Here is a 27698-nt window from a genome sequence, read left to right on the forward strand (position 1 = left end):
CAATCACAAGCAATGAAGAGAGGAGTAAACTAATCACGGAAGGAAGGAAAAAGATCCCATCCTTCACTGTCATTGTCAACGCCATACCATACCATACCATAACATACCGTGCCATACCATTACCATCGCCACTTCCCCCCCTCTTCCTCTTCGTCCCTCTTGTCTCATCAGTTCATCCTTCCCTTCATTCACTGTGATTCCCAGATCTGTACGCATCGTATCCTGTCCCGTCGCCGCCTCTCATGAGTCGCTACGATCCCAACCCCTTCGAGGAAGAAGAGGTCAATCCCTTCGCGGTAAGTCTCTTCATTATCTCTAACACGAGTCGGCGATTGATCTGCATCTCGTCGCTCCTGCAATGTCCGCCCGTTTCCTGCGCCCGCATTGATGTTTCCCCGCTTGTTTCGGCTTTTTCCCAGCTGAGCGCCGGGTTTGCGCTCGGATTTTTCTGTATTTCTGCATGCTTGGACGCGATACCGTCGTGGTTGTCGGTGGATTGTTAGATCTGTTGCGATTAGCTGGTGCGGATGGGTGGATTGTGTTGCCTGCGCCATTTTGATGGTTTAATTAATGCTTGGGGAATGTGTCAGATCTGTTTGGCGGCTTCGCAGCTGCCTGAGTTGATGGTTCAGGGAATTTCGTAGAAATATGTGAAAGTGCTGATGAGCTGAAGTGATTACTATCTGCCTGGAAGTGAAATAAGAAAACTGAATTACTTTATCGCCGATCTCAAATCACTTGGGTGAAGTTTGATTGTTTTGACATGAGGTGATGGGTGTGCAAATTATATAGTGCATCGCGGTTAGCGGATGGATGCGTGGTTGGCCTACTTATCCTTGCTCGAGTCTGCTTGCTTGCCATCAAATTTGAGTCGTTTGAAGAATTGGGATGTATAGGCTGTAAAGGGATGCAAATTGGAAATTTGTGTGACCCTCCTTTACTTTTTCGAGCGGAGCAAAAGTGCATTGAGGAAGACATGCTTTGTTCTTGACTGCATTATCATAACCTCTATATGTGGAACATGGGCATTTGGAGATATAATTAATGATGGGCGTTTCATTGTTTGTATGGTTAGGACCAAGGTGGTCGAGGGAAGGGTGGAGGGAAGCCAAACTATGGTGGTGGTGCTTTCTATACGACGGTAATGCATCCTTCTATATCTCTGGCTCTCTTTGTACTTTGTGGTGTCTCCATGCAATCATAAGTTGAACAAGAGTACACAGGCAGGCCAAGAGGATAACTCGTACTCAAGACTGTAGATATAGTCAAAAGCTCTCTTGTTATGTTCTTTCTAAAGTATTTTTGGAGTTGACTGGCCTATTGCTGGCGACTAATTCTCCTTTACCTATTCATTTCAAGTAGTACATTAAACTGATTTGTTGGAATTCCAGAATCCTGGGAGTGTCCCACCAGCGACTTCAAGGCTTTCACCACTTCCTCCTGAGCCCTATGATCGTGGTGCAACAATAGATATTCCTCTTGATTCCTCAAAGGTTGGTAAAACACCAGAGTCTGTTGTACTAACTTTGTGCTTTGCCAAATGAGTTGCTGGTAACATTCTCCTTTTTACACCCAAATTTAGGATCTTAAAGCAAAGGAGAAGGAACTTCAGGCTAAAGAAGCAGAATTAAAGAAGAGGGAACAGGTAACTCAATCAGTAACTTATGACTTATCCAGATTAGAAGGTTTAATTAGATTTTATATTGAGTGAAATCAGCTTTATCATTGAGATGCTGATGATATTATCATAAGATTTCTGGTTTGATCTCCAACAATAGCTTTACTTCTTTTTTCTAAAACTTTTAGCCTTTGGGAGATGAGTCATTTTTGTCTGATCTAGTGTTGGCCCGGTTGGTGCTTTTCAGGAACTAAAAAGAAAGGAAGATGCCATAGCACGGGGTATACTTCTTTCCTCCCTCTTTTTTTTGGAAGGATGAGGATACTGTGCTTCCTTTTGGTGTCTAAAGTGCCAAACCTTTTGTGTTTTTTGGCAGCTGGAATTGTCATAGAGGAGAAAAACTGGCCACCATTTTTCCCTCTAATCCATCATGACATTGCAAATGAAATACCGATCCATCTACAAAGAGTCCAATATGTTGCATTCACAACATATTTGGGTATGTTCACTCTGAACTCTCTTACTTGAGTTTTTTTGAATTTCATGTGCAATTTCTCACCTAAATATTGCATTTAACTCTATGTTCATGCTGGTTGTCGAGGAGTTAAACTTACGGCCGTAGTTTCATAATATAGGTTTGGTTCTCTGTCTGCTCTGGAATATTGTGGCTGTCACTACTGCCTGGATCAAGGGAGAAGGTTCATGCTGTGGCATATTCTTTGCAAACCCGATAGTTTGCTGTATTACGGACTAGCCTGATTTTGTTAATGTTTTTGGCTTGCAGGTCCAACTATTTGGTTTCTTGCTATCATCTATTTCATCTCAGGGGTTCCTGGAGGCTATGTTCTGTGGTATCGACCCCTCTACCGGGCTATGAGGTACTGTTCTCTTAAATTCAAGAAATGCTGCTACCCTTCCTGCAGTCATCTGGTGGAACTGTTGCAAGCTTCTTGTCTTATTATTGTTAGAATGAGATTCACACCGCATCTTCTGAGGAAAATATCATTATCTCCTAGCACGTACATAGTTGGTTGCTCATGGATGACATCTGTTTCACTCAAAACAGTTAAATCACCTGATTATGCTGACAATCTTTTAACAACTTGAAAAAGCCTAATATCCATGTTGAAACTGAGCAAGCAGACAATTTTCACCAGTTCTCCACCTGCTAGTGTTTATTTACATGTCATATAATTTTGTCATGGACTCTATGCAGGACTGATAGTGCGCTGAAGTTTGGCTGGTTTTTCATGTTCTACCTGGTGAGTTTTGTTGGCATGGGAGTCACTGTGGAGAAGATTTTTAAGCGATGTCTTTAATTGGGTTTATTCATTTATTTTTTTCGCAGCTTCATATTGGTTTTGTCATCTTCGCGGCCGTTGCTCCTCCAATCATATTCAAGGGGAAATCTCTTACGTAAATACTTCTTCCAGATATTACTATCATATTCTTACTTAAATTTTTGCTGATCCGCTTCCATATTCTCTCCCTACCCATTGCTTAATCCCTCCATAGTTTCTTTTTTCTCTTTTGGGCATCAAAACTGTCATATCTTATTATTGCTGATATCAAGAGTCAAGCTTCTAAAAGGAGATGCCTTGCGTTCAGTGATTGACAAGCTATACATTAAGAGATATGTTCATGATCTATCGGGAAAAGAGATAAGTTGTATATTATATTCTATCCCGAGAACTCAAGCTCCTCAAGCTTAAGTAGTTACTTGGTTTTTTATTATTGAATTATGCTCAGTGGATTTCCTTATAGGCTTGATCTCGACCTAGAACAACCTGATCCTTTTATTCTTGAACCGAGCTACGACTAACTATTGGCATCTGAGCGAGTTTAAAAGCTCATTTAGAATTTAACTAGGATTGATCATGACATTTAATTTCTACTATGCTCTGCAACTTATCTTTGTTTTAATTTTGTGGACAGGGGTATTTTGCCTGCAATAGATCTTTTGAGCCAGCATGCTTTGGTTGGGGTAAGTAGCAAATTCCCTCATAATGTTTCCTGAGCATCCCTTGACCTAATCATCTTTCTATCGGATATAATATTTTGGAATCCTTTTATCTGCAGATATTCTATCTTGTCGGGTTCGGGCTGTTCTGTGTCGAGTCACTTCTCAGCATCTGGGTCATTCAGGTTAAATATGATCTTTGCCTACAATTATTGTATTTGAAATCACTTATCCTCCTCATTTTGAGCTGATGATGATACCAATCCTGACTTTCCAGCAAGTTTACATGTACTTCCGTGGAAGTGGCAAAGCTGCCGAAATGAAGCGAGACGCTGCAAGAGGAACTATGATGGCCGCACTTTGATAGTCACTCAGCAATGAAGAAATGAAAGACAAAGCATTTTGGCCTTAGATGCTTGTTCAATCTGCCATTGTTCAAATCAGATTCTTTCTTTCCTTTGCTTTTTTCATTTTTTCCGACTATTTCAGAGAATCTCAATCCTTTATTCTTATTATTATTTTTGTCTGTTGAACTTTTGTAAGCTAAGAGGGTTGTTTGGTTTAACTTTATCGACGGTAAAACTATAGCTGCTATAATGTTACATAAAAGTAGGCAACATTTTGATGGACTGATTGACCTCACGATCTTTCTGAATGTACATACATTTCTATGAAGTACTTTTATTTCCTTTTTCCATCCTCTTCCGCAGTTTCCTACTCATAATAAGTTTAAGTTATCAATTCACCCAGAAAAAAAGTCGGGAGTTATCGGGTAATCTTGCCCCTGAGCATTTCGAATTGTATAATTAGACTAAATTCATGCTTAGTACAAATGAATGTGAGAAAGTTGCCGTCTCCTGACTGATCGGAAACTTACATCCAGCTCTTACCGGGCATTTTCTTGACCCTCCGATCATCCATCAATCTCCTGATCTCCTCAGCATCATTCCACCTTCCAACAGCCCTATAGACATTAGCTAGTAAGACATAACTCAGGTGATTCTCTGGGTCCAACTCCATCACCTTCCTTGCGATCCTCTCGGCAGTCATGGACTCTGTGCACGTCGAGCACGCCCCCAGAAGAACCGCCCAAAGAGAGGGGTCTTTCCTGCATTCTGCCTTCTCTAGCAACTCTTCAGCTTCCTCGATCATGCCTGCCCGCCCGAGAAGATCCACCATACAATTGTAATGCTCCACTCCTGGCTTAATCCTGTACTCCTCCGACATCGAGACAAAGTGCTTTCTCCCCTCGTCTACCAAACCAGTGTGGCTGCAGGCAAAGAGGACCCCGATGAAGCTGATGTAGTCAGGCTTGGTACCTTCTTTAATCATGTTATCAAATATCTTCAAAGCCTCGTCTCCTCTTCCATTCTGAGCAAACCCATAGATCATTGAGTTCCACGTTATTGTATTCCTAATCGGCATCTGAGCAAACATCCTGTGTGCCAAGTTGACACACCCGCTTTTTGCATAGAGATCAACCAAAGCCGATTCCACGATCACGCACCTCCACCCTCCCCTCCTCACGTACTGGCAATGGACCTCTTTCCCTTGCCTAACTGCAGCAATTCCTGCACAAGCTCGAAGAACCGTCCCGAAGCTATAAATATCTCTCTCACCCATTTCTCTGAAAAGTTGAAGGACTGTCTTGAACTTCTTATTCTGACAGTAACCCCCGAGCAATGCACACCTCGAAATGGAGTTTTTGTGGACCATCCGATCAAAGACGCCTTGAGCTTCATTCAGGGACCCGCATTTCCCATACATGTCCACAAGGCTGCTCTCGACGACCACATTTCCTGAGAGTCCCGACGGGACGACCTTGGAGTGAATCTGCTTGCCCTGCTTCAACCTCCTGAGATTCCCACAGGCAGTCAGTACCGTCCCGAATGTGAAACTATCAGGGATTAGCTTGTGATTCCTCTGCATCAAGAAGAAGAAACCTAGCGCTTCCTCGAACTGATCATTTCTAGTAAATGCTGAGATGACGGAAGTCCAACATATAGCATCGGGTTCAAGCAACTCGCCGAACAGCCTCTGAGCTTCTTTGGAGCAATAATTCCTCCCATACATATCAATGAGGGCACTCGAAATAATGGGATTAGAATCAAACCCGCGACGAAGAACGATGCCGTGGAAGCACCAACCGAGCCTCAGTTTCCCAAGCTCAGAGCAAGCCTTGATGACTGCCGATAAAGTGAAATCATTGGGCTCAATTTCCAACCCCACCATGTCCCAAAATATTTTGATTGACTCCTCGAACTTCCCGACCTGAATATACCCTGAGATCATCGAAGTCCAAGAAATGACATCCTTATAGTACAGGCCATCGAAGACTCTTCTAGTCTCCGAGAAGTCGGGACCCAACTTGAAGTATAGAGTGAGCAGGCTATTCCCGACAAACCGGTCGGTCTCGAGACCGGACTTGATGACATGACAGTGTACTTGGAGGCCAAGGTTAAATGAAAGAGCTTTGTTGCAGGTTTGCAAGATTGAAGCATAGACGATCGGCTTGTTTTTTATCCCAGCAGAACCGGTGGAGTTAAGGAGTCGGATAGCATCGTAAAGCGACCCCGATTTGCAGAACTCGACGATCTCAGTGACCTTGGAAGCTGGGCGTTTCTGGGGGACACCAAGATTGAGGAAGGTCCCCGAGCTGCAATGGCGTTTGGCAATTGCAGAAAGATTCATGAAAATGTGCGACAAAACAGACTACCTACAAACATTCATGACCTTTCCCACTTCAAAGACCCAATCTACCAAGACAAGAATAGCTTCCTCCCCTCGCCGTCATCGCCCTCTGAAGCATTTCGTTGAACACCTCTCAGCACGGAACTTACTCTTCAGGTTTAAGAATCCCATTGCCCTCAGCTTCATTCCGAAATAAAGCCCGAAGTAAAGAGACGAAGTTGGGATGAAATCGCGAAAGCCACCAAAACCTCCAATAAACCCAAGAACCAACCTCCGTGCTTCGACCTCTCATTCGCGCATTCTTTTCCGCCATTGATAACCAAAGCTCTTTTCTTGGCAAAGCTGAATTCTCTCAAGCCCATCTCCTTTCTCGAGTACTGGGCCGGGCTGTGTGAACAAAACCCATTTTCGGACGACAGTCCGGGCCCATCGATGATATCTTACGATTACCCAACCAATTCCTGAGCCATGTTAACTCATATTAAACTCATCGTATGTTATCATTCGGTGTCATTCTAAGCAATTACTTCGATCGAACCACTGTAGAAGTCCCTCACTCCCCCGAACTTCTGTTTTGTTGCGCATTAACGGTCGAGCGAGTTGGTACATCAGGTAAATGACATGTTCGGCTTTTTCGAGAATGTTACCCTACAGATACCCGACATACGATGATAAACATATATTGACAATTATTTAGGTCTATTTACAGACGGATGATAAAGGAGGTCAATTAAGAGTTATGTTCACGGTCGATCGGACACCAATTTCAAATACATCTCTACAATCATCTGAGGCGACAAGTCAGTGAAATAGCCTCTTTCGACATCCAATCCTTCCCGGGCCGCAAGTACTTCGATCTGGTTCTGAACCCGGTCCGCCCCGACCCGGTTGGGCTCCAAAAGCATGCAGGCAATCTCGGTCAAGTCCTCTCCGTGGAGCAGGCCCAATGTCTGCACCGTGGGCAGCCCACCGCCCCTTGCGCTCACCGCCCGGGCGATCCTTCGAGCTGCCGAGACATCCGTGGAGAGGATTGGGACATTGTATAGTGCCACCCATGGGCGTGCCCCGATCATGGCGATGCCCCTAGCCCGGGAGACCTGATCCGGGCCCACTTCGGGCTTCACGGGAACGGTTTCGGGCACTGTCCACCCAGCCCACTGGCAGCCCAGGTAATTGGGCCGGTAGTAATCCAGCTCGCGTCGGATCGTGTCGAGGGCCTTTCCCATCGGATGCGCAGCCCCGTACAGGAACACCGGCACTGCAAGGCAAAATTACGTTCTTTACGATTATGGCATTAGGCAAAATTTTATCCGAACCTCGATTCTATACTGGCTTTAGTATCAATAGACCAAATGTAAGGTGGCTGCTGAATATAGAGCAAACCTTGGAATTGATTTCCAATTTCAGCAGCAACCGCCTTGGCAAGCCAAGAGGCTTCTTCCAAAGAAGCCCGTGCCAGTGGGTGGAAGACGATATCGTCCACGACCCCGACCCGCGGGTGGGCCCCCGAATGCAACTCGAGGTTTATTGCTCCATATGCAGCTTCAGCCATAGCCACCACAGCCCGCTGCAGGGGGCTGTACACTGGACATCCCGTCGAGTCGTGAAGGACGTAGGACACGAGTGTGTAACGGACCCGATTGTAAGCCCCGTCCTCAAACTTCTTGACGATTACAGCATCGGGCTCGAGCCGGGCTGCCCGCTCGATACAGTCAAGGGCCCCGCGGTTCCTCGACTCGGAGATGAAGAGCTTGCAGCATAGGAGCACGCTGCTGCTTCTGATCTTGTCCTGAGGGCAACAAAAGACATCAATTACTTCCCTCTTCCAATTACTATTTCTTCGAGGATTGCTCAAAACTGCTCCAGTAAAGATCGATTTCACGGATTCAAATTCCGGTTCCTTCCTATTCTTCGATCTATCCGCTTTCGACCCATCCTGCAGATTTTTTCTCTCTTCGTTCCACCAACAATACGATCTAGACAAGATTACGCTACAATAGAATCATTAAACAAAATGTCTCATATAGACGGGCTCATTTCGACACACTAGCTGGATCGCACACCCGCCTCCTTTTCAATGTACCGAATCGTAATGTAAGGATCAAGAACTGGGAATCGCTCCCGACCATTTTGCTCATTAGTAACATCTCAACAAAAATACCAAAAGACAACTAAAACAGAAGGTGAGAAAGTACCATGGAAGTTGAGTTGAAAGCCATTTTATACACTGTTATTAGGTCCCTCTGCTCTGCCTTAGCTGTTTTTTAAGGTTCACATAGCTAAGAGACTTATAATTGCCATGGGAGAGTAAATAATCCTGCCGGATGAAACTGACAAGCAATAAATCTTTTATTGGAACCTTCCAGTTTCTGTCTCAGCATCGACGCAGCATTCACATATGGGTCAAAAAGCCAAATGCCCCACCACTCCTAGACATCTCTATCGCTGGTTCGGCGTCCCTTGAATTTCGAGCTCGACGTTGCAACTGGAAAAAGAGCAGTATCGGAATTCAGGCGGATACCGTATGCTCGGGGTATCCCTACCCCTATGGATCACTCAATCAAGGGAAGATGGATAATGTATTACATGGGGAGCCAATGGCCCACATGAAAGGGACTAGCAGAGAAAGCTCAGCTGCAGAACATAAGAGATCTTTTGCTTTTGTCGTTGGGCAAAAGAGAGAGAGAAGATCGCTCACATGAACAACGTGCACATTTCTTATGGTCGGGACAAATGTCTGATGAATCTTTTAATCTCGTGTTAAGACAGCTAAAGATACCAAAACATGCCGTTTCATACAAACTTCCAAGACGGAAGCACTACCGGTGCTGGGTTCATCGGTGATCCAGGTGCATGCGGTCCTTCTTTCATGGAGTCGAGGGAGAGAATGTACACACGATGTCGGGCATGGTCATGAATATGAGCGTTTCCGACGCATACTGTGGTCCCCTAGAATGAATGAACTGTTGGCCTACTTATCAATGCCTCACCGGAATTCTCAGGTGAGCTTAATGAACTAATCAATAGGCTGCAAGGGGACTGGGTGAGATTCCATTAACGAATCCGCTTTTTGATGTCATAGCCGATCGAGGTTCTAATCCTTAGCCATCATTTAATAATACGGTCCAGTTATCACCCGATTTAGAACATGGAGCAGGAGACGTCACGAAGACTTCATATGTTAGGTGTCAATTGTTCTGTTTCTGGTGAGGTATGAGCTCCTTCCCCAGAAAAAATTGCCGCAAAGCAAACTCTTCCTGAGTTGTAACTTCCTAAAGAACGGTACCCTAGCGGCCTTCTAGCGATCGGTCTATAACTAATACTGGTCAGAACTCGAGAGCATCACGAGAAACAAATAGCTATGTCGTTGATCCAGAGGATCAACCATGCATGAACAATGATTCTCAGACAAGACACCAACCTGTTGGAAGGATCTTGGCATCAAACAATGATCAGAACATGTATAGGGACACCTAAAGAGGATTGTCTCTGCGAGAGTAATTCATCAATGTTCCTATTACGAGTTAGATAATGAACCTCGACCACCTAGTTGTTTAGAACAATCAAGATAAACAAGGACATACATGCGGGTTAATGAACTCGGGTATGTAAAGCTTGCAGCAGAGGACCATGCTGCTGCTACTTTTCTAGTCCTCAACACAGCAAAGGACATCAGTCTCTTCCCTTCTTCCAATTACTCTTTTCATGGATTTGTTAAAAGTCTTCACGAAAACTATGGAGTTCCTTAATTTCGTTGGTTGGCAGATCAAAGTCACCAAACAAACTCACTTCCTTTTTCTTCGATCTTCTGCTCTCACCCTAAAGACAAACTCCGAGAGACCCTTCAAACAAATGACTCCTAAAGATGGAACTTATACCCCGATTATTTAACATACTGGCTCAATGGCATGCTCGCCATACCATTTCGGAAGATGAGGATACAGAACCGGGAATGATCTCAACCATTTTGCTCATTCAATAACATCTCAACAAAAGCACCAAGCAGAACCGCAGCCGAAGAAGATAAACAGCATTCGCTGCAATTCAGAGATACCAAAAAAAGGATAGTTTTTTGAGATCCTTACCTTGCAAGTTGAGTTGAAAGCCATTTCCAAGTCCTCTCCTCTCCTCTGCCTTTGCTGTTGTTCTTAAGGTTCACGGGACTGACAAACATATACATGCCATGAAGCAGATGAGGTTTGACAATATCTCTTTGGACTTTCTTGTGTCCGTCTCAGCATTGACACGGCATTCCCTTATGTATAAGCCAACAAGTCACATGGCCCCCACAAGTTTCCTTGACATCTCTGTTGCTTGTTTCGTGTCGCTGAATCTGGAACTCGTTAAGCTAGACATGTTCGGCACAATTGCATGTATGTCATACGATTTCGAGGACCTAAAACAGGAAATACTCGATTGCGAAATTCGGGTAAATTTCATATTCTTGATTAAGCCTAAAGTAGCTATATCAAGGAAAAGGGAGTTGCATGATATTGATTTGGAGTCAAAAGGAATAGTACGTATTATTATACTATACCGGTAAATTGCCAGAATGGCCCGCCATGACATTGACTAACATTGCTAATAACGGCCCGCCATGACACTGACTAACATTGTGTTTGGTAACAAAGTTAAGTTAAATTTAATTTGATTTAAGGATATGAAGACAAAAATAGTTAAAAAAAGTATGTAAAAAAATTTTTAAAAGAAAATAAAAAAATATTGAATAATTAAAAAAATTTAATAATAAATAAGAAAAAGTATGTGAGAGAATTTAAAAGTAATAATTGTTATATTGAATTGAGAAAAAAATAAAATAAAGTTACTTCTTTTTCGGAGTTACGGATAAAGATATGATGGGCCACATGTATGGTGTGCACATTTTCTTTTATTATTGCAAAAAAAAAAAACCTCTTTTGTCTATATATATTATGATCTGTCACGATTCACATGTATGATCGATATATCTTTTTCTCTTTTATTATTTGCTTGCTATATAAGACAATAAGGACCAATTACGTCATAAAAACTCCCCCAGGCCCCATATCAATCTCTAGCCGAGTGTTTCGACTTATCAGTGAGTATGCCTCATTTTCGATGGGCATGTGCAGGTCTTCCTTCATCCATGAGGCACCACGCCAAATGAATGTTTACAGCACATACAGTGTACTTATTGACCACCTAAAGCAGATGCATTTGGGCCCACTCATTGATGCCCGTGTGCAAAAATGCATAGTAACCTGATGAAAGTAATGCATAGGCTGCACGGGGACTGGCAGAGATATATATCAATGGACCCAAATCTCAAAATATGGAGATCTCATATTTCGGTGTCATAGCTCGATCGGGCTTTTTATTCTCTAGCCATCGCCCAATTACTCAATCTAATTGCTGAATCTAGAGGACCTAATTTTTTGGTAGCAATTATCCAAGGGTAGGTCTGGATCAGCTATTAATTCCTTCAACATATTAATTGCTGCATAGCGAACTCTTTCCCGAGTTTCCACAACCTCAGCAACCTTCTCATGAATCAGCCTGATAATAACACAAATGCCAATTCAAGAGCAATGATTCTCATCTCTTGAAACAAGGGATAAGACCTACTGAATGGATCTTAGCATCGAACAATGATTAGAAAATGTGTAGGGACAACAATTCCTACGGCTCGAGTACCATCTGCCAAAGTAACCCATCAATGTCTATCATAAATTAGATCATTGATTGACCGGAAGTGGTCTAGAACAATCAAGATAACGTCCAGCAATGCACATGAAGCCTTCTGAGACACCTTATTGCACAAATTGTCCGTATGGTCTCAAGCTCATCTGCAGGTGGAGAAAACGCAGTATCAGAACAATTTTCATGAACAGCTGAAAATGTGATGGGATGAAACTTTTACTCTGAATGCAAAAAACTCCAACAATTTTCATTCAACCTCTCTCAACGTTACGCTAAGTTTACATGCCCGTGAATCCACACTATCTAGTAGCATGCTCAAACAAGGCATTCTATTGCAGGTTGCATTAGTGTCTGTGAGCAAACAACAATTTCGCAGACTGTAGATATAGAGATAAAGAAGAGCTGAACTGATCAATTAACTGAAAGATACACAGTTTTCAGCCAATTAAGAGCCAGGTCAAAAACAGGCTGTCTGTTCAAGTAAACGCTCAATCCAAATAGAAATGCTAAACCCAAAGTAGTACACACAGCTCCAGAGAATAAACATTTACCTCTTCCTTCTTTCCTTTGCCCCTGGTGAAGAACTTGTACCCCCCAAAAAGAACTAGACCCCAACCAGACAGAGAGACTATCACAAACTGCAAAGGAAACAATAAAAAGGGTCGTTTACAATGTAACTGTCAAAGAGTTGTTTTCTAGTTTCAGTTCCTCTATAGATAAATCATATGGTAAAATCCATAAGTACAAGGATGCAGAATTAAGGGGTTGTGATTTCCATCCCTGCCTTGTTTTTTCGAAGTGTAAGCATTACTTTTATATATAATAAGAGTCGATTTCGGCAACTAGTAGAAAGAGAGAACTAACAGAGAGCCAGTAAATCATGTAAAACAGAGAAAATTGTAGGACTCACATGCTCTTCCTTCCATTTGGACGGGTTCATAGGATCTTGCCAGCAGTTAACTTTGGGAGGGCCATGATGATCTGTGACAGGTTCCAAATTAATCAATTGAGGTAGCATCATATGCTATAGATGAATCCCCAAAACATGGCTGAGTTCTAGATGAACTATCAAGTAATCTTTTTAACAACATATAACACAAAAAATTGACAAGAGAGCAGGATACAGCAAAAAACATGACCTCATTAGGCACCTCAAATTACCCAAGATAACTAATGCTAACCTTAAGGCAATCCAGTTACAGTGCAGATCAAATTGAGCACATGGGAACCATTCACGGCATAAAAATCAGCTTTTTACAACCCAGAAATCCAATTTAAAACTATAAAGGAGGATAGAAGAAGTTCATTTCTTCCTCATCACCGTTGACATGTTCCAATCCTTCATTCGCCCATAATAAAGACTGCCATTAGCTCTTACTTATGCCCAAAGTACTAAAATGAACGTCTCTTTGTCTGGAAATTTAAAAGGGCATTATTTCCTTATCACAGACCATATGGCCACCGCTCCAATCAGCACAGCACTGAAGCATATATTGAACAGTAAAGAAGAACGTGCATTTCTCGAATGAGCCCCAAGTTCCATTTTTTATCAGTTTCCTCAATTTTTCATGCAAAAAACACAAATTTTTAGTAGTCTCATTGATCGTCGTTCATACATCAACTACGCCGAAACTCCTAAGAACAGCTCGACGAGAAACAGCAGAAAATCAGCTGAAAATTAATGGGGTTGAGACGATTATCATCCAATTTAGAAATTCATGCGGGCGGATGGATCTATGAATGGGAATTTACCTGCAGCACCCGCCATGCCCCGGCGCTGAGCAAGACTAGCAGCTTGAGCTGGCAGCCTCGGGGACGATAGAGCCGCCACTCGACGAGCCGCAGCCGCCGCCAGTGCAGTCGCCATAACTCGGAGCTTTCTTCGGAGGGCTATCGGAGAAGCAGATCAGTGCGTTCGCCAAGAGAAACGCACAGAGTCCACCGACGAGAACGAGACACCGAAGACTGAACGGCGACAGGGCTGGACATGGCAATGAAAGTGCTGACGACGTCGCATTTGTTCCTTCCCCTGGAACGTTTGGTTTAATTGCAATTTACACCCTGAAGTTTGTTCTCTATTTCAAATTTGCCACCCCATGGTTTCATATGGGTGAAAAGAATGATTATTCTGCCTCTGAGCCTCTCAACTCAATAACCTTTGTCGTAACACAGTCGGAATCGATGATGGAAGATTGATCATGTAGCCGATATAGATTAGGTCAAAGCCTGGGGTTCAATTTGTTGTTTGTTTTACAACAAAATAACTCCGAAACCAGAAAACCACCATTCATGTTGACACGAAAAGTTATTAAAACCACCAACTTAGAAGTGTTTTAACAGTAACTTACATGATGGTGCACGTGCGCGCTGCTTTACAAATTTTCTATATATTCGGCTTACAATCAGCTTAACTTGATTGCATCGGCCATTTGGATGCAGTTCCGGTCAGGCACCGGAGCAGTTAAAACATGATGCAGCTCTCCTACTATCAGTCTGCATTCATTTCTAGCCATTAAACTTGTCAGTCAGATTCTGGAAGCTACTAATACAAGCCGAAGTTGAATCTGAATGCATCTCTACATGTCAGTTAATGCTGTTGCTGGCGCAAACCCAGTTGAAGTATTGCACACGCCGAGTTCCTCTCTTTGATATGCCCATCACAGACCTGTAAACATATCATTACATTGGCTTCAAATCAAGATGGTAACTCGAATGGTCGACAGCATCTGAGTTATTTATTTGCATAGTGTTTTGATTTTACCATAAACAGGGATATGATCCTAAGAAGTTCCAAGCAACTCTACCAGCAGCTTTTCCTGGGCTACTACCTCCACAAACTCCAATAGCAATGGGACGGAAGCAGCGATGCTCGCAAAGCACGTGAAGCCATTTAGAAATGACTTGATCAAGATGATGTGAGGTCTGATCCGTGCCAAAGTGCGTAGGAAGTCGTCATCGGGTCAGCTATGACCGAGAAAGATCTCAGTTGAAGTTCCTCCAGACATATGAACTAGAATCATCATACAGCATTTTCCATCTTTTTTTCCCTCTGCGCCATCTTTTAACGGAATCCTGCAAATGAACAAAGTAGAGACTCCAGGCAATGTCCGAGATTGCGAACCAGTGTTGCCTCTCCACATCTCCTCAGTCTTCCAGCAGCTTCATCTGCACCATAAAATGGGTCTAAATTAAATGCAATTTGCATCTTCGAGAAATTCACTATATAGAGATGAGATCTGGCACATACTTGAGAGTGGAGAATGCAGTTAACCTTCATCTCTCTCTCTCGAGCTGCAGCTTCTTCTGTACCACAGAATATTGTAACTTTCTGAGGATCTCCCAAGCAGATAACAAACTTCTCTGCACAAAAAAAGAATGCAATATATAAACATATCATTTCACAAAACCAAAGGCTGAGAGACAATCAGGATAACTAGGCTTCCACAGCCATTCCATAATCTGCACATAGAAATTTGACATACCTTGACCTCTTCAGTGATCTTCTGACTAGCCACATCAGATCTAGCATTTGCAAGCCTCCACTGTATCAATTGGTTATTTCCACATCAGGTCAGTTGGCCAGGTTCCAAGCATCAGATAATCACTATAGAGAAGACCAGAATTTGAAATTTTATCTACGCTTTTTAGGCTTGAAATCCTGTGGCCCTGCAAGTTCAGAAATGGATGATTCCATCTCCTCAGCCAAAGTCATAGCCAGATCCACCTTCCCCATTTTCTTGAGATTGTTGATCAGTGACCGGTAAATATACAGGGAGGGGCGGATCTGCCTCAGCTTCATCTCACTGAAGAGTCTAAGCGATTGGTCAATGTTTCCTGAGCGACCGAATGTCTCAATAAGTGCAGTGTAAGTAAGCAAATCCGGTTCAACACTACTTCCTTCCATTTCCTTCAAAATTGCTTCACACATATCAAATCTCCCAGCCTTGCGCAAGCTGTTTAATAAGGTATTATAGGATAGAATATCAGGTGCGATACTGGCTTCCTTCATTGCAGCAAACTCATAAAGCATTTCATCAACACTACCAGCACGACCCAGCATGTCCAAGATGGTGTTACAAGTGAAAAGATCGGGTTTACATTTCAGACCATTCATATGGTTGAACACGAACAGAGCTTTGTCAATCTGTCGAGACTCGGCAAAAGATAATATGATCCTGTTCAAAATTATCGAGCTTCTGTGTAATGTCAGCTCCACTACTTCCTTGATAAATTTGAGGAGCTTCGTGCAATCAGATGTCTTGAGAAATGCTTTGGCGAGGGCAAGGTAAGAAGCTGAACTCAAATATTCATGGGACCCCACTAGATGCTTAAAAACTTGACATGACATATTGATTTCGCCTTTCTCAGATGCTGCTGCCAAAAGAAGATTGTACGTTTTCAAGTCTAAGAAGACACCCTTCTCGTGCAAGGTTACCAATAATTCGGGAATAGACGAAAGGTTGCCATCCTTGCACAATTTAACAATGTGAACACTATAGATTTCCCCGCTTATTCTTGGGTCATTCAAGAAATTATCCCTCACTTCAACTTCATCAGGAGAGGCCTCCGTTGAATAGAACTGCATCAAATTCCCAAGGAAATCACTTCCAACTCTAAAGGAGGCTGGATCCAAATGAATTCGGCTAGATGTAAGACAGCTCCATATTAGAACTTAGAATGGTAGCATGACAATGGAAGTCAAGGGACTATAACATGAATCGAAAACTGCAGTGAGTATTCTACATCAGTTCTGAACTTCATTGCAATACAAGGTTGTCTTATGACTAACAAAAAACCTTTTTTTCTTTTTCAAACATCTCTGTTGATCCTGAAGGTGATAGAACATATCAAGAGGCTGACCACTTTTAGCATAAACCAGCAGTAAACAGAATCAAATTTGGAATGGGCGAAAACACAGAAACTCAGTGCAAACAATTTCCCCACTTTCTGAGCAATGATAAGTCGGCTCTTTTCCATGCTTTGAACAATTCGTTCTGAAAACCATAAATTTCAAGAACTGCCATTTGGTTTTAGTAACAGGCAATGACCAAACAGAATGAAAAATAAGAATAACGTGAAATATATGAATTAATGTGTGCGTGTGCATATATATAAGAACTTGACGTGAAACTATTCAACTTACAGATTTTTGACGTAGGTCAAATTTAGGATTCCAAATTTTTCCAGCCCCCACTAACAAGCTAGAACCCATCCCAAATCCTAGGAGAATGCTAGCCTCCCGCACTCGCTGCAAAATCAAGCAGGAAAGACAGTCAACTGATTGGAACCCGAATCCAAACGAAGAGCTAAACGGGAAGGAAATTAGGAATGATCAATCGAACAAGTTGGCAGCTTACATGGGGAGGAGACAACCTTCGCCTTGTTCCCCTTCCTCTGACATCCTCCAGCAACACTCCTTTCGCAGCTCTTGCTACGGAAACGAGCCGTTTCAGGCCACACAGACGCAGCCGCCCATTGCCCAGTTGGCCCAGCGCCGCCATTTCGTCGAAAGGATGGCCTGTTGATGATGGAAAGGTATTGAAAAGAACGGCTTTTTTTTCTCCGGCAATTTAAAAGGGCATGAGTTCCTCATCACAGACCATTATAACCACCATGCTCCAATCACCACACCCTGAAGTATATACATTGAGCAGTAACGAAGAACCTGCATTTCTACCATAAGCCCCAAGTTCCATTTTTTATCGGTTTTCCCAATTTTTCGGAAATAGAGTTGAGACGATAATACTCCGAACTTTCGATATTCAGGCCGGCAGACGGATTTTTGAATGGGAATTTACCTGCGGCACCCGCCAGGCCCTGGCGCTGAGAGATTAGTAGCCTGAGCCGGCAGCCTCGGGGACTGATAGAGCTGCCACGCGACGAGCCGCAGCTGTAGCCGCCATAGCTCGGAGCATTCTTCAGAGAGTTATCGGCGGAGCAGACCAGTGCGTGCGGAAGGAGAGACGGACGGCGTCCACTGACGGCTAACGAGAACGAGACACGGCGACTGGCACGTCGACCTAAATGTGGAATGGAAGGGAAAGTCCCCACGACGTCGCATTTATTCCTCCACGTGCAACTTTTGGATTAATTGCATTTTACACCCTGAAGTTTGATCGGTGTTTCACATTTGCCACCCCATGGTTCATATCATCATCCATACATTAGGCCAGAGGAGAGTGCCAAAGGAGCACTCTCATTAGGCCACATGTCATTCAAGTGGTGACTCTTCAAAAAATAATTTAAAAAATCTATTCTTCCTTCTTTCTTTAGAATTTTTTTTTAAAAAAGTATTACAGCCAATTTTGGGCACATGAATATTCAGCCTTTTTTTTTCAAATTCTTTTATTTGATTCCTACTTTAATAATCATCGAGAGGATGTAACACGAGATGTGAATTTACAAATACAAAAAGCTTAATAAAGTCACAATAATTTTATAATTTATATGATCAAAATGTGAATTTGAAATATGAATTTTTTTCATAAAACTACTCCGTAGCATCGCGCGGGTTTCTCTTTCGAGTATATATATATTTTGGAGAAAAAAAATGATAGAGGACTAAAAGTGAATAATTAAGAAAAAATTGAGAGCAGTGTTCAGTTCTAAGAATGGTTTATGATGAAATTAGAGAATTAGAAAATTTTGATGACTAATTTTTTTATAAGTACAAAAATAAAAAGAAAATAAATGTGTTATCTGATAATTATTCGATAAACAATCGTCATGACAAACATAAACTTGAAGGCGGCAGCAAAACGCGGATTTTTAATACTAATAAGTCTAAAGAGATGGATTATTCTGCCTCTGAGCGTCTCAATAACCCGAATCACTAACACAGTGGCAATTGATTGATGATGAAAAATTGATCATGTAGCCAATACAGATGAGGTCACAGCCAGGGGTTTATGACTTGCGTTTTACCACAAAGTAAGTCCGAAACGAAAAGGGAAACCATCGTTAATGTTGAGAGTAGTAGTTACTAAAACCAACTCTCTTTTTAAAAAAAAAAAAATTTGTTTGCTCGAAGTTATTAAAACCGACTTAGTTTAACGTGTTTAAACTTAGTTTACATGATGGTGCGTGTGTCGTGGTGTGCTACGAACTTTCTATACATTTGGTGTACAGTCGGGTTAACGTGTTTGCATCGGCCATGTAGATGCAGTTCCTGTCAGGCACCCGAGCAGTTAAACAATGTAGTCAGTTGATATGAAGTTCAACTATCAAGGAACAAACTGAAATAAATAGAACTCTAGAGGACCACTTGATCTTTGCCTTGACTCAATGAGAAGGACGGGATGGGATGAAGAACATAAGCCTTTTGCATTAACAAAGGACAGAAATGTTGAATGTCTGCCCCCAAGAAATTGATGTCTATACTAGCTCATGTCATCTGCTCGATTTGAGTCGGGTCTCTCGCTCTCCTTCTAAACCGATGGCTCGGTCTGCAATCATTTCTAGACACTTTTAACTTGTCAGCCAGAATGTGGAAGCTACTAACACAAACCGAAGTTGAGCAATCTATATACATCTCCTCTACTTGTCAGTTAATGCTGTCAGCCAGTTGCTGGCACGAACGCAGTTGAAGTATCGCACATGCCAAGTTCCTCTCTTTGATCTGCCACCACAGACACGTAAACAGACTGTTATATCAGTCTCAAACCGAGATTGTTACTCGAATTATCGAAGACATTTGGGTTATTTGTTGGCATTGTGTTGTGCTCTTACCTCTAACTGGGATATAATCCTGAGATGTTCCAAGCACTCCTCTAGCAGCAGCTTTTCCTGGGCCACCACCTCGGCCAACTCCGAGAACAATGGGACAGCACTCTCTGCCTGTAAAGGTATTATGCTGAAATCACGAGGCCAAATGCAGAAGAGCATAGAAAATATGCAGAAGAGCTAGAAGACAGTGATGCTCACCGAGCGCGTGAAGCCATTCAGAAATGACTTGATCGACAATGTGAGGTCTGATGCATGCCGAAGCGCATAGGAAGTCGTCATTGGGTCAGCCTGTACGACCGAGAAAGATCTCAGTTGAAGTTTCTCGAGACATATGAACAAGAAGATCATACAACATTTTCTATCTTTGTTCACCTCTGCGCCATATTGTAACGGTATCCTGCTAACAATGGAGTGGAGACTCTCCACGGTGTTCGAGATTGCGGACGAATGTTGCCACTCCATATCTCCCCAGTCTTCCAGTGGCTTCATCTGCACCACAAAATGGATTTGAACTAAATGCAATTTGCATTTTTGAGTATTACCACTTTATGCGGGCGAAATCAGGCACATACTAGAGAGCGGAGAATGCAGTTAAGCTTTATCTCGAGCCTTTCTCGCTCGAGCTGCAGCTTCTTCTGCACCACAGAATGCCGTAACTTTCCAAGGCTCTCCCAAGCAGATAACAAAATTCTCTGCATAAAAAGATAACGCAATATACAATCATATCAGTACACGAAACGAAAGGCTGAAAAACAAGTCCGGTAATTATGCTTCTAGAGTAGTTCGATTATCTGCAGATGGAAATCTCACATACCTCAACCTGTTCGGTGGTCGTCTGGCTTGCCACATCAGATCTAGCATTTGCGAGCCTCCACTGCATCAATCGGTTATGAAGCAGCCGAAGCTGGTGGAAATGATCTCCCCCACTAGAAGAACCTAAAGGCGACAAATTAGAAGGGGAAGTTTTCTTGCTCTTGAACAAGTCGAGTCCCATATTAAGCAACCTCTCCACGCCTTTAGGCCTCGAGGGGCTAGAGGGCGGTTTCATGCTTGAAAATGAAGGGGACCTTGATTTGTTCTCGACCGACATTGGAGGGGAAGCTGTCCTGCCCGGTGACATGGCCCACTGGGACCTTGAACTGCCATAACCTGTAAGTGAACTAGCCCTCCTGATCGCACCTTTTATCGTGAATTTCTTTGATTTCTCGGAATCATGATCTAGCACGAGATTAGGAACATTCACGGCCTCCAGGTTGTCTCTTTTAGTCCTTCTTGTCAAATTATTCATGTACCGTGATGAAACCTCTATACCTGACTTCTTCGAAGCAGAAGATAAATTTGAAGCGCATGAAGATGATGCCTCGCTGGATTCATACTCAGAATCGAGTAAATCAGGAAAAGGCTCTGCCTCTGATCTCCTACAGGACGAGCTCTTGTAAAGAGCATTCTCATCAACGGAAAGTCTTCCCGGAAGTAGAGATTTAGGACTTTCGAAAGTTGATAAGTTTGAAGCTGCCGAAGAAGAAGTCGATTTCCTGCCAGCGAAAGTAAACTTCCCCGTGTATCTCATTGACCCACCAAGGATCTGTCTATGGTTCTCTTTGAGAATACTACTTCTGCTACCAGTAATGCCCCTATGACTGTCACTCTCAAACCTGCTGACCTCACTGCAACTCTTCTGCCTATTTAGCAAGAGACTGCTATTCGACGGCACATTCTTGTCGCTGTTCTTCCTCCCCAGGAGATCCTTCAGCCTGTCGTTTCCGAGATGATCAGCAAGAGTGTCCAAACTCTTGTTATCGGAACTCGAAGAAACAGAAATCGTGGTGGCCGAGGGCCACAGTCCTCGTGGGGGGTCCATATCGTCAGAGCCACGGAGAGCCCTTTTAGAATCCGATGATTGGGTGATCGGCTTCCTCCATGAAGGGCACGAGGCTTGGTTTGGGGACTGGATCCCGCCATCATGCAGAGGAGTTGAGCCCGGGGAAGACAGGAACCTCGAGCTCACTTCTCTTGATCTCGTCCTACGGGGCTTGTGCGGATGATGATGATCTTGAACCGACGTTTCCCCATCACTCTTCTTCATCGTTGATTGCTGCTCTGTGAAGGGAGAAGGCAGAGAGAAGAGAGAGGGAAGTGATGGAGGATTCGGAGTTTGTTGAGAATGAGGTGCTTTAAGGTAAAAACAAACATTTGAAAAAGTGGCGGCAGAGTTGATAATATCAACGGCCACCAGGCCGGCGAGATAATAGGGATTTTTGGATGATTTTCTGCGCCAAAAATTTCATTTTTTAAACCGGTGACCCAGACTCGGACTAATTCTTCAGTGGGTATAATGACCCACCGAAAATATCTCGTAGTTAGAGCTAAATCATCTCGTAATCAAAGTCAAATTCACACTCGAACAAGAGTTAATATCAGTAGGCAGATACCATCTCGTGATATGAAATGTGGAAGATCTTCAAAGTGGAAGGTTTGTTTGTTTTGGTGATAACTGATGAGAAGGTTGTTCGACGATATGAGAAACTTAAGCGAGTGGGATACGAGGTATTTATAGAGCATATATTGGATGAGTATTACTTATCCATTTGGATCTATAATATCCAATGAAAATGAATGAAAATGAAAAATTAACCCACAATGGAATCACAAATTCTCACTTACAAGCATTTTGATGAGTTCTTACTCATTTAAAATGGATGAGTAATATTCATCGAATATTTTCTCGGCATTTATATGCGGCCGGCTTGTCGTTTCGACTGTGAGTTTCCTCCTTTTGCCACGAGGCTAATGTTGAAACGGTCCAACCCCTCAGCCGACTCCAACATTTGGCAACAGTAGCAAAGATCTCCATGGAAGATTTCCAGTCTCCTGCAGGCTGCATCTCGTTCTCCAGAAGTGACGTACAATGAGAAAGCGAGAGCATATCGAATCGCACTCGACACAATGGCGATTATATTACGACTTTCTAGCTCTGGCATTGCAGAAACGGCGAAAGACGTAAGAATGCACAAGGAATGAAAGCTACATATGCTATAACTGGAAAGGAATTGCTGCACCAGACATTCGGTTTCCATTTGTTTAGACCAAAAGCATGAATTTAAAAGCCGATGCTCCAACCAAGTCCCGAAGAATGAAACTTTTATAAGTGATGTTTACACCCACAACAGGAAATCTGTTAGCTAGGTTGAGTTACAGCACCTCACTGAATTCCCCCGCAGCTAATGTCACTGAGGCCGAAAACAATCTGAATCTTTCCCGTGACGTACGTAATCTTAAACATCCTGATCTTCCACAAAAGTTTAATGCAGCTAAACAGTGTAGTTATGTATATTACAGCTCAACCTGCCTACCCAAGTTTTACAAAAATCAGGGCCGTCACGCACTAACAAAATAATTGAGCTATACTGGCAGCAGAACAATAAATCAATACCATGATACAACTCACACGATGCCATGAGCGTGCGTGGGAGACTGAAACTTCAATGCAACAGAATCAGTGGAAATTGCACTGTTGCAATAGAGGGTGGCTGTAGTCGACGTACTTCTCCCATAGGGGTTTGTATTTCTCCATCCCGATCTTCAGCCACGGCTTTGAATTCCCATTGTAGTGCAGTACTGCTCCCTTCTCAATCAGCTGAGGGTCCACGTTTGTGTAGCCCAGGCCCAGAACATGCCATGACGGGTCCAAGGGCTGCGTTAGCCCATAGAACGTTAATAAACCAGGAGGCAGTGTCCCAAGCTTCCAGAGTGTCCTGTCCACGTTCCTCTCCTGCCAGTAGTGGTAGATTCCAGTCACGTTCCTCTTTCTCCATTCGACAAGATCAAACACATTCATCCCAAAGGCCCAACCACAGGCATCAGGATCAAAGTGCTCTCTTATGAGGGGGTGGGAATAGTTCAGGTACTTATGGTACCGGTGGAATGTCTCCATGCAGGTCTCTACAGCTCCATTCACATTACCATTCAGATCAATTGAGAAAAGACCTGAAAGATCCTTCTGAACTACAACATCATCATCTAGGAACACGACCTTCTTAAGGTGTGGGAAAACTTCAGGGATGTAGAACCTAAGGTGGTTCAGCATCGACAGATACTTTGGGTTCCGGAACTTGATTGGAGTCTTGCTTCCATCGCTTGTGCCAGAGAAGTAATAGCTCTGAGTCTCCGAGTCCTGGAGCTGCTTCAGGACAGGAACATAAGAGGCATTCAACCAGGTAAAATCCTCAAACTTCTGAACCTCCACAGTGACTCCTCGGAATCTATTCATGGAGAACCAGGCCTTCATTGCTGAGAAGTTTATCTCATCAGTCACCAGATGAAAGACCACCATGTCAGGATTATTCGAGCTTAAAGCCGTCGAGTTGACCACGACTGAAGTCGCTAGAATGTTGTCTGAGAATACGCAGAAGTGATACCGATTGTTATCAATGAGCTTCAGATGCATCTGATTCCTCTCATCGAGCTTCCTCTGTAAGTTCGAGTTTTTGAACCACTCGGCGGTTAGTCTAACCCCAAGGCAGTACAAGCTCTTCGGGACTTCCTCTGCTGCGATCTGACCATACTTCGAGCTCTTGTCAGTCACTGAGCTCATCTGCTCGTCCAGGGACTGGATCTTGGCTTTGAGCCTCATGATCATGGTAGCGCTATCATAGTGGAGTTGTTGTGCTTGGAAGAGCAGCACTGCCAAATCTCGGATGGCAGTTTCTGATTCTTTAACTGTTAGTGGAGCTCGTCTCGTGGCAGCATTTGACAGAAGGGCCTGAGAGTTGCGGATTTGTGCACTCAATTCCCATGCAAACTGGAGGTTGTTGCTCTCCTTGGCAATGACAACAAAGGCTTTCGCAAGAGAGATTTGATCGCTAAGTTGCCTGGTGACGGAGTTCACGCTCAGCATCTCATCGGTTATGTTGAGGCCTTCCATTATCCTTTCATGTCTATACCTCTGCAGAAGACGACCATCATGAAATGTTCACATCCATCATTCCAAAGAAAAAAGACATAATACTGTCTTTTGGTTCATTTAACAGAAAACTGACTTGTTCAGGGAGTTGAATCCTGGTGTTAAAACCGAAATAATCATCATGGGAACTGAAGCACAGTTTCCGGCAAAATGCCCAAAGAAGTTTACCAACTTTCTCTTTTGATGATTAAGAGCATTCATAATCTCAATTAAATAAGAAAGACTGTACGAAAGACAAAATGGTAAAAAGTTGACAAACTTTCTTTTTTGATGATTAAGAGCATTCATATTCTCACAGAAAGCCGCGTGCTTCCCAGGATAATGTCACTGGCAGCAGAAGTATGGTCACTGAGCTATAATCCTTTTTTTAGATTCACGAATTTAGCTCTCAATGAACCACAAATCTCTCTTGCTACATCATACTTATCTTCACCATTTCCCTTAGAGCACGATGCTGATCAATTGTCTTATCGAGAAGAAGAAAAGATCCATACACTCTCCGGCATTAGTCTAAGCTTCAGGCATCCACATTGCCTGGTAGTGTTCCGAGCAAACCAATTTGTTCTTTCATCGAATATCGCTATTCGAATATATCTTCACAGCGTCTACTGATTCAGGCATTGGTCCTAAGACATCTAACTAGTCATACTACCTGAACTGCAACTCAAGACAACTTGGAATCAGTTCACTGAGATATTGAAGTGAATCTTCATGGGCAATCACGGGCACTGACCAGACACAATCACAGTCATCACATCACATTAGAATATAATATCAAAAAAACACAAAACCGAGCATGCAACGTTGCTAAAGATCATATGAACAGCTGTGGATGGATCAAACAGTAATCGAAAATCACACAATTGCAGTTGCACATCGTCAAAATTGCCCAATGGTCAGTTACGAGAGAAGAAGGAACTGCGAAGAAGAGGACCATTTGGGATATTGATCCAACCCCAGTACACGAGCAACCGCACCACCGACAGTTTTCTCAACAGGAAAAAGGGGAAGGGCGAGCTTTTTCCTTACCTTGACCATGGAGGGTCTCGATTCGATTTGACTATTGTTAGTCAGAATCACGAGGAAGAGAAGCACAGCAACAACGCAGAGCGCCCACCACACCACGTTCGGCCACCGCCTCCTGACCGGCCGCCGGATCCGCCTCATAATTCCGCCTAACTCCGACGCCCCGAGACCCAACTAGCAGGAGAAATTTCAGCAATGGCGGCGAGAGGTCGATTCTCGGAGCATCTGCTTCAGATCCTAAGCTGGTGTATTGAGATCCGCAGCAGAGCAGAACAGGCTCGCGGGTCTGAATCAAAAAGAGATCATGGACTCATTACCCTTTTGGGTTGGGAAGTCAGAGAAGCAGAAAAGCCTCTCTCTTGGATAACGGCTCGTGATGTGATGCGAAACTGTGCTTTGATTTCTGTGGTGGGGCGTCTGTTCTTCGTTGCTGCTTTGCTTTTTCTCTGCGGTGTAACAATGGCAGTTTGGGAGCTCAATCGACTGGCGAGCAGTGACTCTGTGTGATCTGCTTCTTCTTCTTCTCGTCGAAACTAATGAATCAATGGACGCGTTTGCCTCCTTAAAATTAAAAAAACAAATAACATTAAATATGGAAGTTTGTATATTCTTAAAAAAAAAAAAAAACACAATCTTCCTTTGGAAATTGCAACAGGAAAAAGATTTTAGATCATACTTACTCCTGAAGAATTTTTTATTTTTTAAGGAAAACTTTCTAAACGTAGAGAGCTGCAAAATATATGTTTACTTATATAGAAAAATGATATTATTTTTCTAACAAAATTTCCTTTTTTTTTTGCACTATTTAGATTTGTGCATAAATTAAAGAATCATTTTTTTATTCTCCAATTTTTCATTAGTCAATTTTTTTCTTTTTAAATTTTTAATTATAACTATCCTTTTATTAATTATTTATTTCCATGATATATGCGTCCAATACTAAAGTAGTTACTGATTTACTATGAACTATAAATTTTCTAACTTTAACATTAATAAACCTATTTATTATATTTTCCATGAAGAAATAAAATTAGAAAATAAGAAGAAAAGTAGAGATGAAAAGTGAGAACTAGTTCTTTGAAATTCCCTTATCCTCTCTTAGCTGAACATTTCTCAGGAGGTCAGGACTCAGGACCATGGAATTAACATAGCCAACGGTCCCGAAGTATTAAGAAGCATCTGGCTAAGGGATTGAATGACTTCTCGGGAAAGAACTAATACCATTAAACCTATGAATGCCATCGCAACATTGTTATCAAAATTAAATTTGATTTAAAGAGATAAAAGACAAAAATAGTTGAGAAAATATGTTAAAGAATTTGAAGAGAAAAAAAAATAATGATTATGTTATTGAAATGAGGAAAAAACATTGGAAATAAGGAAAAAATGTTAAATAATTGAAAGGAATTTAATATTAAAAAATTAATTTGAATAATAGATAAGAAAAATAAAAAATTAACCATTATGTTGTTAAATTGAAAAAAAAAAGTTAAGTTGAATTAACTAGTAATAGAGCTTGCGACGTAGTCAGTTGGTGTTTAATTAGTTACGGCTACTGTCCATCTCGAGATGGATGGGTTGCATCCACTTGACATAATTCCATGAGATATGTAAAAAGAATTCATTACCAGAAAAGGTGGCATTTTTTTTTTGAGTTTCTAATTAAAGAACAACACTAGATTATAGAGCGTCCACCTGCATGCACGGAAGCGGAAAAAGCAGGATATGTTTTCAAATACAGAATTAGAGGAGGGGGCAGACCGGCAGGGACTCCCGGCCGACTATATCCCCCTTAGGCGACATCGCCAGGGGTATCATTTACCACCGACGACCTTCCTTGAGGGGGAGGCGGCCGACCAAGGGAGCTCCAGCGGATGTACCCCATCCTCTCACTCTTGGCCTTAGCTAAGGGGGAGATTGTTGGTTGTGGAGCTCCCAGTCAGTTTGCTTCCTTTCCTGATTTTATTTAGTTCTTAAACTTTTTTTTAATTTTTTAAAAATAAAACGTCGTTTTGCTCAATATCATTAAATAAAAA

At 42.6% G+C, this 27698-nt stretch overlaps 6 protein-coding genes across 7 annotated transcripts; 1 reads left to right on the top strand and 5 right to left on the bottom strand.

The window, feature by feature from the left end:
- Positions 1–46: 46 nt before the first annotated feature.
- LOC116203840 (secretory carrier-associated membrane protein 1-like) lies at positions 47–4253 on the top strand. The gene is made up of 13 exons (XM_031535791.1): positions 47–296; positions 1076–1141; positions 1392–1493; positions 1583–1645; positions 1866–1899; positions 1995–2117; positions 2254–2316; positions 2403–2496; positions 2835–2880; positions 2967–3034; positions 3554–3602; positions 3698–3763; positions 3856–4253. Exons 1-13 carry the CDS (start codon positions 243–245, stop codon positions 3940–3942), a joined length of 915 nt encoding a protein of 304 aa, XP_031391651.1. The 5' UTR covers positions 47–242; the 3' UTR covers positions 3943–4253.
- Positions 4254–4343: 90 nt separating this feature from the next.
- LOC116203838 (pentatricopeptide repeat-containing protein At1g03540) lies at positions 4344–6818 on the bottom strand. The gene has a single exon (XM_031535788.1). It carries the CDS (start codon positions 6267–6269, stop codon positions 4452–4454), a length of 1818 nt encoding a protein of 605 aa, XP_031391648.1. The 5' UTR covers positions 6270–6818; the 3' UTR covers positions 4344–4451.
- A 115-nt stretch (positions 6819–6933) lies between these two features.
- Positions 6934–10511, bottom strand: LOC116203839 (formimidoyltransferase-cyclodeaminase-like). 2 transcript variants are annotated; one of them, XM_031535789.1, is made up of 3 exons: positions 10355–10511; positions 7653–8058; positions 6934–7527 (listed from the first exon to the last, which is right to left on the bottom strand). In XM_031535789.1, exons 1-3 carry the CDS (start codon positions 10376–10378, stop codon positions 7013–7015), a joined length of 945 nt encoding a protein of 314 aa, XP_031391649.1. In that variant the 5' UTR covers positions 10379–10511; the 3' UTR covers positions 6934–7012. The 2 variants fall into 2 exon arrangements, with proteins under 2 accessions (XP_031391649.1, XP_031391650.1); XM_031535790.1 differs by lacking the exon at positions 10355–10511 and adding an exon at positions 8465–8614.
- Positions 10512–11769: 1258 nt separating this feature from the next.
- Positions 11770–17963, bottom strand: LOC116205272 (pentatricopeptide repeat-containing protein At1g11900). The gene is made up of 10 exons (XM_031537817.1): positions 17747–17963; positions 17306–17466; positions 17092–17196; positions 15431–16527; positions 15196–15308; positions 14710–15113; positions 13701–14613; positions 12859–12929; positions 12500–12586; positions 11770–12094 (listed from the first exon to the last, which is right to left on the bottom strand). Exons 2-4 carry the CDS (start codon positions 17447–17449, stop codon positions 15580–15582), a joined length of 1197 nt encoding a protein of 398 aa, XP_031393677.1. The 5' UTR covers positions 17450–17466; positions 17747–17963; the 3' UTR covers positions 11770–12094; positions 12500–12586; positions 12859–12929; positions 13701–14613; positions 14710–15113; positions 15196–15308; positions 15431–15579.
- A 1310-nt stretch (positions 17964–19273) lies between these two features.
- Positions 19274–21762, bottom strand: LOC116204879 (QWRF motif-containing protein 3-like). Its single transcript, XM_031537232.1, has 6 exons — positions 20488–21762; positions 20246–20365; positions 20046–20162; positions 19872–19961; positions 19677–19784; positions 19274–19566 (listed from the first exon to the last, which is right to left on the bottom strand). The coding sequence occupies exons 1-6, from the start codon at positions 21757–21759 to the stop codon at positions 19492–19494; spliced, it is 1782 nt and encodes a 593-aa protein (XP_031393092.1). The 5' UTR covers positions 21760–21762; the 3' UTR covers positions 19274–19491.
- A 991-nt stretch (positions 21763–22753) lies between these two features.
- On the bottom strand, positions 22754–26223 carry LOC116204880 (probable galacturonosyltransferase 10). Its single transcript, XM_031537233.1, has 2 exons — positions 25666–26223; positions 22754–24618 (listed from the first exon to the last, which is right to left on the bottom strand). The coding sequence occupies exons 1-2, from the start codon at positions 25801–25803 to the stop codon at positions 23170–23172; spliced, it is 1587 nt and encodes a 528-aa protein (XP_031393093.1). The 5' UTR covers positions 25804–26223; the 3' UTR covers positions 22754–23169.
- Positions 26224–27698: the final 1475 nt, after the last annotated feature.

The sequence above is a fragment of the Punica granatum genome, chromosome 4, assembly GCF_007655135.1.
Source record: "Punica granatum isolate Tunisia-2019 chromosome 4, ASM765513v2, whole genome shotgun sequence".
Lineage (NCBI taxonomy): Eukaryota > Viridiplantae > Streptophyta > Magnoliopsida > Myrtales > Lythraceae > Punica > Punica granatum.